The sequence below is a fragment of the Lupinus angustifolius genome, chromosome LG08, assembly GCF_001865875.1.
Source record: "Lupinus angustifolius cultivar Tanjil chromosome LG08, LupAngTanjil_v1.0, whole genome shotgun sequence".
Lineage (NCBI taxonomy): Eukaryota > Viridiplantae > Streptophyta > Magnoliopsida > Fabales > Fabaceae > Lupinus > Lupinus angustifolius.
This window is the reverse complement of record NC_032016.1, coordinates 10,813,459-10,828,931: the sequence shown is the minus strand read 5'-3', so window position 1 is coordinate 10,828,931 and position 15,473 is coordinate 10,813,459. Positions and strand designations below refer to the sequence as shown.

Sequence of the window (15,473 nt, the reverse complement as noted above, 5' to 3'; positions counted from 1 at the left end):
TTCACAATTGTATAAATATATAAAAGATGGATGAATAAAATGTGAATAATATGCTACCTTTTAACCTATCAAAAAATATTCTAATCATTAGAGTATTGAATTAGATAAGAAAATACACCTAAAAGATTCAATGTAGATTTGTAAGCCTAATGTAGCTAGTTGGTAAATAATATGTAAACAAAATAATATACTTCATTCATATTGAGAGATAATTATTTCTTTAAACCATTTAAATTGTGACACATGTCACAAATTCTAAAATTCCAAAAAAGTTAAAATGTTGAAAGTTTTATAATATTTCTGTTCGAAACCTTTATCTCCCTCACCACCACCTATGATAGAATATTCTCCAAATAACTATTTTATCCTCGGTCACCCTTATGCTATATTCCTACTATTAGAGGTTTTAGATGAAATCTGGAAGTGTTGTGCGGCTACCATTTCCAGAGAACCTTCATCCCATATTCCTTCAATATTTTTTGGGTGAATAAAAATCTTTTATATCCATTAACTTGTATAATTCACTTCTCTTTATCACCAATGAGAAACAATCACTTCATTGAATAATTTCTAATAAAGCTAACTAATCACTTCATCAAACAATCACTTCATTAAATAATTTCTAACTTGTTTTTCTAATAAAGCTAACTTAATTGTTTCTTTTTAACCAAATGAATGTTTCTCAAAAGAAACGATATACATATAAATGTCTATACATAATTTCTATTCATTGAATTTGACACCACTCAATGTTTATCGAATATCCACTATGGAGATAAGGGGTAAGTAGGGCCCCACATTTCTCATTCACAATTGTCATGTTTATACATATAGGTGTATGTTTAACCATAATTATTTGAGAAAAGCTTTAACTATATGTGGCTAATATTTTTAAACTAAAGCTAACTAATTAAGAATTGTAACTAAATATTTTCTGATTGCTTAGCTACGTTTTAAGACATGTTTAATTTATATTATGTTTTTAAACATAGGTAAACAACAAACTTTCTATATATGCAATTGTTGTTTAGAAAAATTTATTTCATGCAATATTTGCATTATATACAATTTTTATATAATAGACCCCTCTCACTTATATGTTCAGAATATCCATATTCTAACTCAACAATTTATTTGTGTGGACCAATATCAATCTATCCAAGTTACAAATTAAAGTCTCAAACGTTAGTACTAGCATGTATACAAATTCAATTTAATTTTCATTGCATACATAATAATAGTAATGTTATTAACACCATATCTCGTTAAACCGGTTAATGTAATGATGTTATAATGGCTCCATTCAATTGGTGATTAGATATATATATATAAGCATGTTGTAAATGTTATGATGTTAATACGGATGAAATTATATATATATATATATATATATATATATATATATTATATTATATTATGATATTATTAATGTAAAAAAACTACTAAATGTGATAAATGATTTTATTAAACGGTTAAAATAAGATACGTGACTTAGTGGTATGCCATGTTTTAAATGTATAAACAAATGTAATGATTGTGTGTTTAATTCTTTGTAATAATATTTGGTAAAAAATAAATCACTTTCACACAAATTTTGTAATTTTAAATAAAAATCAATTAGTATGATCAATACAGTTTAAATTAAAATCAACTGATATAATCAATTTTGACTAATATAATTGCATGACCTTATAATTGTTGTACCATATATACTAATATAAGAATTGACTCACCAGTTTTTCGGTTGAACAGGTAGAAACCACGTACTAGTATAGTATAAGAATTGCTACCATTATTGACACTTAGATTCTACTATTACTATCCCTTCATTTTGTGAGTATAAATTAACTATATATATTACCTCCCCAACACTTATACACATAACTATAATCAAAGAGTAAAAGAAGTTTCATCTAAGAAATGGATAAGAAAATCAAAGATAGAAGAATAACACACTGTCTTCTACTACCATACCCAGCTCAAGGTCATATAAACCCTATCCTTCAATTCTCAAAGCTTTTACAACAACAAGGTGTAAAAGTAACCCTAGTTTCCACCATTTTCTACTCCAAGAACATGAACAAAGTCCCTTCTAACATTTCATTTGAAACCATTTCTGATGGTTTTGACAAAGGTGGTGTTGATGAAGCTGATAACTACAAAGCCTATTCTGATAGCTTTAGAAAAGTAGGGACAGAAACTCTTTCTGAACTTATTGAAAAACTTGATAAACAAGGTAACCATGTTGATTGTATTATTTATGATCCATTTATACCTTGGGTTATTGAAGTTGCAAAGAGATTTGAGATAGTTGGTGCTGCTTATTTCACTCAAAATATGAATGTGAATAGTATATACTATCATGTTTATAAGGGAAAGCTTCAAGTTCCTATAATAGTGGATGAGATTTCTCTTCCTTCTATGCCTAAACTTGAAGTTCAGGATTTGCCTAGTTTCTTCCTTACATATGAAGAAGATCCATCTTTGGTTGATTTGTTGGTAGATCAATTCAAAATCATTGAAAAAGCTGATTGGATCTTGTGCAATACATTCTATGAGCTTGATAAGGAGGTAACAAGTTATTAATGTATAAACATTATATATGTACTACTAAAAAAAAGTAACATTTTTGTGTCACACAACATATAAATATATATGAAATTAGTTTAAATGATTGTGAAATTAGTTTAATATCTCAGCGCCAAATAAGTTTTTTACACTTTTACTATATTGTTTTTTATTCAATTATATTACTTTTTATTTAAGAGTCAACAATCAATAATATATGAATGATAGATGTTATTCTAATAGTGTCAAAACTTTTACCTTATCCGTAATTAAATAATAAACTCTTATCAAATTAGTGTATACTAAAAAAAGTAACATTTTTGTGTGACAGCATATATGATACTAAAAAATACATATGTAATGAAATTTTATACCTAGGCAATTGTGACCTTAAAAATTTAAATCACTTTCTTATTAGTTTTTGTATAAAATATTTAGGGACTAATTTAATATCATTTGAGATTATTGAGGAGTAATTTGAGGTTTTTCATTTTTTATTGACTAAAAGTGTTTTGAGTTGGAACTATAAGCTTTTTTAATTCAAGTACCAAGTTGAATTTCTCCACACAAAAAAAACTATAGGAACATACAAACTTTTAATTAAACCTTCAAAATCCACTCATTCACACACACATCTAGAAATTCTTCTTTCTCATAATTTAGATTTTAATGATTTTTGACTCAAAATTTATTTTTTAGATAGCTGATTGGTCAATAAAGACTTGGCCACAATTTAGAACCGTGGGACCAAACATACCATCTATGATGTTCTTAGACAAGCAACATAAAGATGATGAAGATTATTGTGTTTCACAATTTAAAAGTGAAGATTGCATTGAATGGCTTAATGATAAACCAAAAGGCTCAGTTATTTATGTATCTTTTGGGAGTTTAGCTTCCATTGATGAGGATCAAATGAAGGAAATAGCTTATGGTTTGAAAAATAGTGGAAATTATTTCTTATGGGTTGTTAGAGCCTCTGAAGAAATTAAGCTCCCTAAGGACTTTGAAAAGAAATCAAATAAGGGTTTGGTAGTAAAATGGTGTTCACAAATAAAAGTTTTAGCACATGAATCTTTGGGGTGCTTTATAACACATTGTGGTTGGAATTCTACATTGGAAGCTTTGTGCTTAGGAGTTCCATTGATTGCAATGCCACAATTGTCAGATCAAACCACTAATGCAAAGTATATTGTTGATTTTTGGAAAATTGGAATTAGAGCAAAATTTGATGAGAAAAAGATAGTGAGACAAGAAGTATTGAATGATTGTATAAGGGAGATATTGGAAAATGAGAGAGGCAAAGAGATTAAGAATAATGCTATGCAATTGAAGAATTTGGCTATGAAAGCCATCAATGAGGGTGGAAGTTCTCATAAAAATATTAAAGAATTTATGAATGACTTATTTCCTCTAGAACCTACATGGCCAGCGTAATGAAACTCGAGTCAAATGTCAAACTCGAAGAAATTTTATGTAAGGTTTAGTCGACTTAACTGTCTAGTTAGGATGAATGATATCATGTATAATAAATAATGTTAATGAAACAATAATATTTAAATATATAACTATATATAATTAATAATTATATTTCACTAACATGTCTATCTTTTTTTTACAATGAATAGAATATTGGAATAACTTCTCTTTGTTTTTTATTTTATGTGAATTGTCTATTTCACTTCTCGATTAACCTCAAGTAAACTGAAATTTTCATAGTACAACACAAACTAATCTCTTGCTCGATCAAGAGCACAAATCATAACCATTTACTAGTCGTTAAGCGAGAAATTTTGCAATACTCGCTCAATGAGCTAAGAGACTCGTTGAGTGAGCCAAAAAACTTCGTTAAGCGAGTCTAACCTCACTCAACACAGTGAGACAAAAGATATCACTACGCGAACTCAACCTCACTCAGTATAACCGCTTTTTTAGCAGTTATAGAATAAGAAGTTAGTTAGGTTTCCTTTTGCAAATTAGTTTGCATGATTAACATACAAGCCTCTCCATTGTCTGTAAATAGCATGTTTTGGAAGATCAATGAAAACAAGATGCAATTCATTCTATCATCAAATCGTTTTAAGTTTGTAGAAGGTTGAAGAAGGAAATAAGCCATTTTTTATACTAAATTAACTATTTCAGTTTTTATAAATAGAGAATATCTCTTTTGGATAAGTAACTTGCAATGGACCATTTTAGCCAAAAGCCCAAGAATTGCAATTCATCCTTTAAAGCACTTCAACTAATACTATTTAAATAGTACGGCATATATAATGTTAGATCAAAATTCGATTTAACACTCATACTCAAGAAATTTATGTCGTATATAATAAGTATCATAGTACTTTTAGTTAATACAAAATGTTGGAAAGTAAGTCCCACATCGCCTACCTCATTATCTCGGTAATAGTTTAAACACCTGTTGGGTTACTCATCTCATTGCCAATTGGTTTTGAGCTGGAACCTTAACATGGTATCAGAGCCAAACCTAACTTCTTTCCGGTTGTCATGGGCCAAAAAGATACCCTTTAGTTATGGGTCAAAGGTAACTCTTCGCCTGATCAGACAGACTTATGTGGAGGGAACATGTTAGAAAGTAAGTCTCACATATATAATCGACATAGACATAATCAACTGAATGAAGAAATCAACTTTTGATTTTTACTTTCTATGATTGCATTATTCTTCTTCTTCACTAATATAGTTTGAGTACTAGTGGATATTATGATTGACGCGATCACAATTATAGTTGTGATCGGCTTTTGACAACTCCAAAATTCTGACATATCCACATTTGTAGTAGTCGTGAACCCAAATTTAAAATTTTAATGCTTTCATATATTCATCTATTATAGGAATCAATCCACTTCAAATAAATGAGCATGATATGGTTGTCCTTTACATCCTATATCTCTTGGCCTCTTCTTTCAAAACCAACCATGCATGAGTGGCAAAATGCCACATACATCACCAACAACAGTGGGACACCATAGAAACCACCCAGGCCATAGAGCTCCACCGTCATGCCTCGTCAGAGCCACCACAAGACAGCCGCACACAACCTCAAAACAGACAGGTATGGTGGTGGAGCGAACACAAGTCCTCTGTACCAAAAGTTTTTTATGTCTCTATATCAACCTAATAGAATTTTGCCTAATAATAAATAATACAACTCATTTAATTTCTCATTAATTGTTATATTAACATAGATATTTGATAAAACAATATTGTATTGATATAGAGGCATATAAAAGTTTTAGTATAGTGAATTAATTGGATTCCGGTTTCCACATCTTCCTCAGTTATTCTTTTTTTAACTAATAATAAAATTATTGCTAATTGTTATTTATATTTATATTAGATTAAAGGTATACAGAGATTTGGGCTTTGGCTTTCCGAAAAAAACTTTTTTTATGAACTAGATTAGTATTGGGTTTAGACTATTTCCAAAAGTGTTGAGTTTATCTTGTTGGGTCATTAAGTTTGTTCTCAACTTGCATTAGTAAATAAATCATACCTGGAAGGATTTTTTATGAGGAAGATTTCTTTTTATTTTTTATTTTTAATCTAAACATTCACAGTTAATGGAGTTGTTTCTTATATGAAGACATTTTTGAAAGAGATATTTGGAAGATAATAGGTTAAAAATTTAATAAATGGAAAGAGAAGAGGGCTTTGGTCAAAATAAACTATCAAAATATCAAATATTGTTTAACTTGGGTTCAGATTAGTTACATAGTCCATCTTTTCATAGAAAAACCTTTTTTAAGACAATAAAGAATTGGATTAATTTAGCTCAATTCCTACTTATTTAGAGTTTGATTTATTTTTATGTAAATTAGAGTCATTTTGATTTTAACTATGATAGTTTATGTGATCTATGAGGGATAATTGATTTTATCAATATTGTATTTTTTACCTTCAATAAGCACTTATAAGGACACAACCCAATTTTTAGGATTCTTATTTTTACAATAGTTTTAGTTTTGTTTGTGTCAGGTTAAGTGCATTTTCGAGTTAGAAGCTTTTGTAGGGAAATGTATATAGTGTCAGTAAAAAAAAATTTAAAAAGGAAAATAAATAAATAAATCTCACTCGTTATGAGTATAGCATATCAAGTCCAAAAGTTTTGTCAACTGAATTTTTCTTAAAATAATGCAACACTTTAAGTGCGAGAAAAGGTATATACTATTTTTTTTAAATAATTTTTGCCATAGTACAATTCTAAAATTGTAAATTTTGAAGCACTTAAATTGAAATAATTGATTACATGTCTTGAGTAATAATTACGTTTGTGATTGAATTCAAAATTTTGAAGTTGCTATTTGACGAGGAACTCAAATAAAATTCTTTGGTACTCCACAAAATACAATACTTAGGCACCTATGAATAATTTGTTGGAGAAAAGGAAAATTACATATCGAAAAGGGGAATTCAAAAAAGTTACAAAATATAAAAATTTGTTATTTTCTCATCCAAAAATAAGTAAATAAAAATATATTAGAAAAATACAATAAAAGTGCAAGAAAGTAATAAAAATAAAGAGGAAAAGTAATTTGGAAAACAATAAAACTGAATGATCAAAAGAAACTCAATAATAATTTCAAAGGATAGTTTCATTTGAATATTTATCATAATATCCCTTTGAATCTCGCTTCATTCATATATCTCACTTTACATTAAATCGCTTAGCCACATTTACTTACTATATAATAAAAAAGTTCCTACCACATCAACTAGGCACATGTGTCAGCACCTCCAACAAAATTTTTGCACAAAAGTTTTTCTATATTTTAATGTGCAGCCTCACACACAATATCAAAATATTCTTTTATCATTTTCTTGTACATAATAACTCATTAAATAACAATTAATAATAATAATGTAAAAAATAAAGGACTCCATCAAATCACTCTCAACCTACTTTTTCATTATCATTAGTAACGTAATCCTAGCATGTTGCAGTACAAAAATCCATCTTGATATTCGTTCCAAATCTGGATGAACGAATGAAGGACAAAATGACATTATGCATTTTTCTCTCTCCAGTTGTAGTTTCATTAGGGTATTTATTATTTTCTAACTTTTCTTTCACATTGATTATTTGCTTCGTTTCTCTAAGTGAAGATGGCTCGTGAGAAGAATCTCGAGAAGCATAAAGGTGACTCTAAGGGTAAAACCTTTCTCTCCCCAAACCTAATCCTTTTCAATTCATTTTTTTTTTATTTTGGCATAATATCCTATCGTTTTTTCTTCCAATTCTTTATCGATTTTGTTATAGAGGATCGTTGCTTAATCATCATCAACCAAAATTTGACGTCTTCAATTTTTTATATAAAAAAGACGATAAAAAATCGAAAATAAAGGACCAAAAATTGCCCAATATGATTTTAATAATTTTCTTTGACATGCACAGGAAGCCAGTTGGATGCAAACAAGAAAGCAATGTCCATCCATGTAACATGGTGTTTACAGTCTGTTATCAGTGTAACTTCCTTTACCTTTTGTGTTTTTACTGCTTTTAATTTTTGAACACATAAATTATATGAGATAGATGATGACCATCCATATAATAGGAAGTTTGTTTGCCTCGTGACCCGTAAGGGATGGTTGATGATACCTTTTAATTACATTATATATTCCATAATTGTTACGAAGATTCCTAATATATTCCTTAATTTAGTTGTTCTTTCTGATAGGTCTTGATTTATGTTGTTAATTACTTCACTCGGGTGTTTTTTAATATATAAATTAAATTGGACCAAGAGTTTATACTACTATAGTACTATGCAAAATAGTGAAGTTTATAGTGAAGTTGTTTTAACTATTCAACTTTTGGATTATTGGATTCTTATATCTTATGAGCTACTCATTTCCTTTTTCGTGAGTGTCATATGTTGTTGATAATTGATGACAAAAGACAATTTGTAAGGTAAAATGGTGTTGATTTCTTCTTCTTTTTTTTATTTATTGTCGGGATTATAATTTTGTAAGTATAAATGAGTGTATTCAATTTTTGTAGATAGTTGATTATTTCTTGGACCATTAAGCATAGACAATCGCTTGGTCAGACAATAACCAGATTGTCTCTATGGCAATCATATTTGAGGTGCTATGTGAATTTTTTTACATTGGTGGAATATTTTTACTATTGTTCTTCAATAAAAATGTCTTTCTATTTCTATATTATCATGAGTTAGTAGTTCCCTTAGTTTCTGGGTTAATGGGCTATATCTTTGACAATTATGTGATGATTGTTATATTTAGTTATTTAGTGAGTGTTATTGTTGTTTAGATGCTAGTAAAACTCACTATAGATTTACTGGTCATAGGCTCACATATCTTAGGTAGATTGGGGAAATAGCAAGAGGAGAATAACTACTAGACTTATAACATATGAACTTTAGTCTTAGACTATAAGAGTAGCTCTAGGACTCTTAGGGACTTTAATTAGGTTGTCATTGAGAGATTGGCAAGAAGATTAAGTTAGAGACCCAATTGGTTCTTGTACTATGAGAGTAAGTACAATCTTCCGTTGAGTATATTTTTTGTACCGTAAGAGAAAACTCAACCATCAATTGGGTTGTTCATCTCAACAAATTCAGGTAAGGATTGTGATATCAAGGATTAACTAAAGTCAACCTGTAACCTTATCCCGAGATCGACTAGCTTATCTTAAACCAATCCTTTTTATCGTTTGATTTATTTTGTTTATCTATTTTTATGCAATCATTATCACATACCATCATTATCACACAATACAGTTGACGATACAATTGTTCACTTGCAGTTTAAGCGTATTAAAAAGTGGGTGGTGTTGTTGTAACAATTTTTATATGAGATGTAGTGTAAATATCTTAGCTTTCGTGTGTGAAATTGATATTCTTATTTAAATAATAATAATTGAATTGAATTAACACCAAGATGTTGGGATAAAATGATAGTTATGGTGAGAAATGTTGATTAGGAAGTTAGACATATAGATAATGATGAATTTGATATTGATGTTAATGGATTGGATGAAGAAGAGTGTATTGCAAGTTGGTGAGTTAGTGTAGCAGTTAGAAGTAGGTTTAAAAGAGTGTTATGATGAGGAAAAGTTTCAGGTTATGTTATGTTACTAGGTTAAGTTAGTGGGAGAAAACAGGATGTTGATAGTGAGAAACGTTAGGCAATAAATTTGTCAGTGAGTTATTAGATGATTTTTTAAGTTTGTGGGGTCAGTTGGTGAGAGAATTTGTGCTTTTGACCTTTGGTAGGTTTGGGAACCAAATTTGTCGGAAGTTGTGACATGAGAATAAAGTAGAGTAAGGAGAAAGGTGTGGTGGTGGGGCCAGTTGGTTGGAAATTGATAGTAGAGGATATGAGATTCTGTGGGTCCGAACACTAGGATGAATGTTTTTTGGATGTGAATGTAGGTGTGAGGGATGGAAAAGTATCACCAGAAAGTGTGTTTGAGTAGGTAGCCTGTTTAAATGAGAATCATAAGACATTTAACATAAATTGAATGGATCTTTCTTATATACTCCAAAATATTGTATATAGAAAATCAGACTATTATTATTTAATTGGAATATCTAGATTGGTGATTGAATTCCTTTTGAGTTATATTCTCAAATTTCTTAAAATTTCAAACATGTCTGATTTATATGGCTCATAATCAAGGAAGTTCCACACAACCACACCATGTGGGTATTCATGGTCATGTTCTCGAAGTACCTAAGAAGTAAAGTTACGGTAGCTAACACATGGCCAAGGCGTGTTGGCAATCACAACTATCTACCTTATGTATAGCCTTTTGCACAACCACGTGGAGCAACATAACTGGTGCAAAAGTAGCGATCCACGACCAAGCAGCATATGAGCCCATGACCTTGGATCAACATTCTACGTATAGAATCTAATAACTCTCTATGGGATTTTAGGATCGAAACTCATCATCTAATTTATCTCGTTCTTCATTTCTCTTTATTTTATGTTCTTTTTATCTAAATGCTTGTTGCCAAAGTTATAATACAATCACTTCTGCTAACCAATAATTGGTAGATAACTCTTAATCTAGGCATCAAATACATAATGTTGGTTGGGCAAGGTCTGTCAAAGGCACTATACGAGGATAAAGAAAATGAGTTGAAGATGATGGAAACACGACAAGACCGTAGCAAGGACCATAACTATGTTGTTTCTAGAATTCTATAAGTTCTTGTATTAAATTGGAATCCAGGTTGAGCATCAGGCTTTGACAATTTCTTGTTCACTGGCGGAGATGATTATATTCTCTATCATAAGAAGTAAAGTATCCTCGTGGAATTTTCCATGATGTCACGGAAAAGAGTATGTTATTAATATAGGATCCACAATAACACACAAGCATTAGCAAGGTGTATGAGACATTGTATTGGCATAGTCACAAGATGTGACACAAGCAAGTTTGAATAGATGTAAGTGTGAAACATGCAAATTGACTTTAATGTATGGTGTGTAACAAGGTTCTGTATGACTTTGTTGTTAGGTGTAACATATACATTGAGTTGGGCGAAGAGTGTAATACATGCATTGGTAGGGATACAAGGTGTGAGACATGCATTGACTTGATGCAAAGGTGTGGGTCGGATATTAGTTGACATAACACATGATATGTTGTGGGTGTACTCTTTAAGGTGGAGTGTGATTGTTATTTGAACTATAATTGTATGTATAGATAATGGTGATACATGTTGAGGCTCTCCATTAAGGACCATTGGTTCAGCTGAGTTCAATATTAAAGAGGGTGATTATTGGTGAGCTATAGTGCATGAGTTTACATTGTGCTGATAGACTTCCTAAAATTTGTACTTTTTAACTATCGTGTTGTGCAAATTGCTCATATTCAAGTAGAATACGATCATATCATATGGAGAGACATGAATGTGCTCTCGAAGCATGGGAAGACACATAATTATAGAGATGACCAAAGATGGGGCGTGGTGGCATCTGTGACAATGTACTGAGGTGTGATGTGAACCTTACTCGTGTATCAAGGGTGTGGTATGATAACCAATCTTAGGAAGGGATACATCGCAAGATCGTGGATCTTGCACACCACGTACAAATATATGTATTTTGCATATAGATTCTATAAATTGTCTATGAACTTTTTAAGGTTATTTATTAGATGCGAGTAGAGGGCTATTATTATATGTATTTTGTAAATGCTATGTGAACTTGAGTGTGGTTGTAAATGTTAATCTAAATATCTAATAATATATTGATAGTCATTCAATAATTCTATTGGTACAGACACAATTGATTGAATCTCATTATAAATCTTTTGTTTTCTTTTCTTCGATCTATTTATTCTATACTATTGTATTTGATTGAATATTACTAAAACTAACTATCATTTCCCTTAAACTAACATATCTTTTTGGAATGATGTAATTTTTGTTATTATAGATTTGGAAAATGGAAGATGACAATGCGAACATGATGAAGCACTTTGTTTGGTGGGTGTCCAAGATGATAATATCAAAGTTTAGACCTATATAGATTGATCAATGGAATTGAGTTTTATAAATTGTACACATTGCCTTCATTCAGTTTGGGGTAACATAATCATCCCTATGCTCAAGTTAATATATGTTCTATAGAGGAGTCTAATATTTAAGCTTTCAAATTTCAAATTGTTAAAATAATAAATAAATTTCCAAAATTCTATTATAATTATCTCATAGGACAAATAATTAGATGCTAAGAAGACTTCATCAACATTCTTAGATTTTTTTTTGTCAACACAAAGGAAGATTTTATTGAGGAATATAAGGGGTGCTTCAATTCCCAACCTACATCTTAAGCATTGATTTATACATTGCATTGGGTTTGTAATAGAATCAACATAAGTAAAACTAGTATTTGTTGCTCTTAGTAAATATCATAACCACCCAATGTATTCTAAAACTTTATCTATATTGATACTTTCATGTTAAATACAATCCTAAATTTGATACTATCATCTTTCCATTGTATTTCTTTTCCATTTTTTGAAGCTAAAAAATGTTATTAATTCTATTAACACTCTTAAACTACTTAGTTCTAAATTTGAAAATACTTTGGTGAAGAAATACATGGAAATAAAAAAATATGAGACAACACAAAGTTCTTGTAGCTAAAATTGGGATTCTAAAATAAGTTACTCAATATTTCGATTGGATATTATTAAAATAATTGTAGGTCATTCCTTGCATAAAATAATATGTGTCTCTTTCTTATCAATTATCTCCAAGTAATGACCTAGTTGGGCTCAACGAGATTCACGTCTTGTTTAGCAATTTATTCAATTTTTAATTTTTGTTTTATTTCTTTGTTTCTCCTTTTCACCCATAAAAAATGTTGTGTTTTAGCACTCAAATCCTTGAAAATTTGAGGAAATTTGAATGATTTAAACACATGGCATAATATGAATTTGTTTTACTTAATTGTGAAACAAAAAATGAAATAAAAAGAAGAAATCACACATAGTGATACTAAAATATAATCATATGTGTCAAACTGGACCAAACGATTAAAATGAAAGATAAAAGGGAGCAACAAAGAAAATGACACATGCTACTTCATATTTCTTAATCTGAACGAGGAACTTAATTTATTAACAATATATTGTTAGTGACCTTCTTATAGAAGGTCAAAGTTGGAGTGATGTTCATTCTGATATCAATTCGTGGTATTTATAATCTCAATAAAATCTATTTGACATTGTAAATCCCACAAATTAATACCAACAAAAACATCACTCTAATTTTGACCCTCTACAAGAAGTTCATAAACTTTTATTATTAATGAATTAAGCTTCCTATACCTTAATATCTTGATGACCCATGCATCATGTGTCATTTTATTTGTTGCTTCCTTTATCTTCCATCACACTTCTCTCCTTCACTAATCTCACCAAATATTATTGCACTATGATATATCACTAGGACATGCTTGATTAATAGTTCACATCATTAGAAGTTCTTGGATGTAAGGAACCCTCTACATACACAAAGAAAAATATAGAAAGTGAGAAAAAAAAATTAGAATTGTGTATTATTCTTATTTTTTATCATCTATTATTAACTTACATATATAAATGAATTTTATGGATAATTGAGAGAGAGAGAAAAGATGTGAAATAATTAACATGATAAAAGCAATATTACCTTCTTGTTTAGACACTAGTTTCCATTTTCCTTCATCATATTGTTGCACACACGTCCTGAGAAGTTGATTTTCCATCTCAATAATATGCTTTAATTTGCACTGCAAAATACACACACATGCACCAATATAAATTTAAACTAGGCCTAGTTTCATAACTTCATTATTACAATTTAGTTCACTATATCTCTATTTTACTAAACTCTAACGTGTATAAATGTATAAAAAAAGCATAAAAAGCCAAAAAAGTTTCATAAATCTCTACCCTTTGTGGTTGGAGTGTAAGAGATTGTATATATGCTATGAGTGATGAGTGAGATACAAGGCTTGGCTTTATAGAAGTGCTGAGACAACTAAAGAAGAATAAGTAGTGTGAATGACCAAAAAATATAAATTAAAATAAGAGTGTAATATATATATAATCAATATATCATCTATATTCAATTGTATTAGTTTTCTTGAAGAGTCAAATAATAATTAAAGATAAATAATGAATAATGTAAAGATAGTATATAAGACTTATACACGATCGATGATTAATTAAAAATATATTTGAAGGCGACCTTACATTGAACAATCTCCCCCTTTCACGGCTATAGAACCGGAAATAACGTTAATACATTCGTCTCGTTGTAAGTGTCGTCATGTACTAAAACAACTTAATTACTCTACCAGCTTTTTATTTCACAACTATTTTGTCTCTCTCCACAATAATGAGCTTAAGGTGATAATTAATAATGAAGTAATTAATATTGTATTGAACATAGAGAAACAATTTTTAAAAAAAGAAACTTGACATAGGAAAGTTGGAAATAGTGTTATTATTATAGGACCTGTTATCATACCCATTATAGTAGTAGTGATATAATGTTATAATAGTTCAATCGTTTGTTTGCTAATTAAATAATTCGATTAAGTTATTTATATTACAATAAATATAATATTTTTTGGAATATAAATATTATTATTTATAATGTTACTAATTTGTTCAAAATGTTCAATGATTAATTATGTTATAAATAATTATTGAATTGAAAATTTGAATCCTTATAATGTCTTTTTAAAAAAATATTATTATTTTAATTCACAAACCAATTTCATTATTATAGTACGATACAAATTGACTAATTTTGACTGATATTTTTTGGTATTGATTGTTTTTTTTATAAAGAAAAATTGTATTAAAGGAGCCCACCCAATACAAGAAGGAAACAATCACAACTTAGTCGCACCTAGTGTTATACAAAGATTATGATCTATACACCAATTAGCAAACGACAAGGATTTATGAGAAACAAAAGAGATAAACCAAATTCACGATCTAGTTTGAATCAAGTTAATTAAATGCACATAGCTCGGAGTCTACTCTTGAAAGATAACTTCATTTCTCATAATCCACACTGACCAAACGAACCAAAACATTCTCCACAACTTTACTGACTTAGTTGTATGCCTGATATAATTATCAGATGTACCAATATGGGGACCAATTCATTATGACACATTTTTGATAATTTGATGTGGATGGAATAATTAACATGATAGTTTAAGAAGGATTTCTTTTTCATCATTAGTTACTTCATTGCTAATTGTGGTGGTTGTATTGAACTTGAGATGAGAAAGAAAATAAGGTAAACACAATTTCTGTAGCGACTTAGTAACTAATTACAAGCCAGAAGTAGCTTTTCCTTATTGATTTAAGATATTGTTTACACATAAAGAAAACAATC

At 29.5% G+C, this 15,473-nt stretch overlaps 1 protein-coding gene across 2 annotated transcripts; it reads left to right on the top strand.

Moving 5' to 3' along the window:
* LOC109354715 (UDP-glycosyltransferase 74G1-like) lies at positions 1,875–4,114 on the top strand. 2 transcript variants are annotated; one of them, XM_019597399.1, is made up of 3 exons: positions 1,875–2,236; positions 2,504–2,571; positions 3,268–4,114. In XM_019597399.1, exons 1-3 carry the CDS (start codon positions 1,921–1,923, stop codon positions 4,003–4,005), a joined length of 1,122 nt encoding a protein of 373 aa, XP_019452944.1. In that variant the 5' UTR covers positions 1,875–1,920; the 3' UTR covers positions 4,006–4,114. The 2 variants fall into 2 exon arrangements, with proteins under 2 accessions (XP_019452944.1, XP_019452943.1); XM_019597398.1 differs by having other exon boundaries at positions 1,875–2,571.

Excerpts from the sequence above, each read along its gene's own strand:
- LOC109354715 (XM_019597398.1), top strand. The coding sequence starts at position 1,921 with ATGGATAAGAAAATCAAAGATAGAAGAATAACACACTGTCTTCTACTA. Across the intron at positions 2,572-3,267 it reads TCTATGAGCTTGATAAGGAG|ATAGCTGATTGGTCAATAAA; the intron begins GTAACAAGTTAT and ends TTTATTTTTTAG.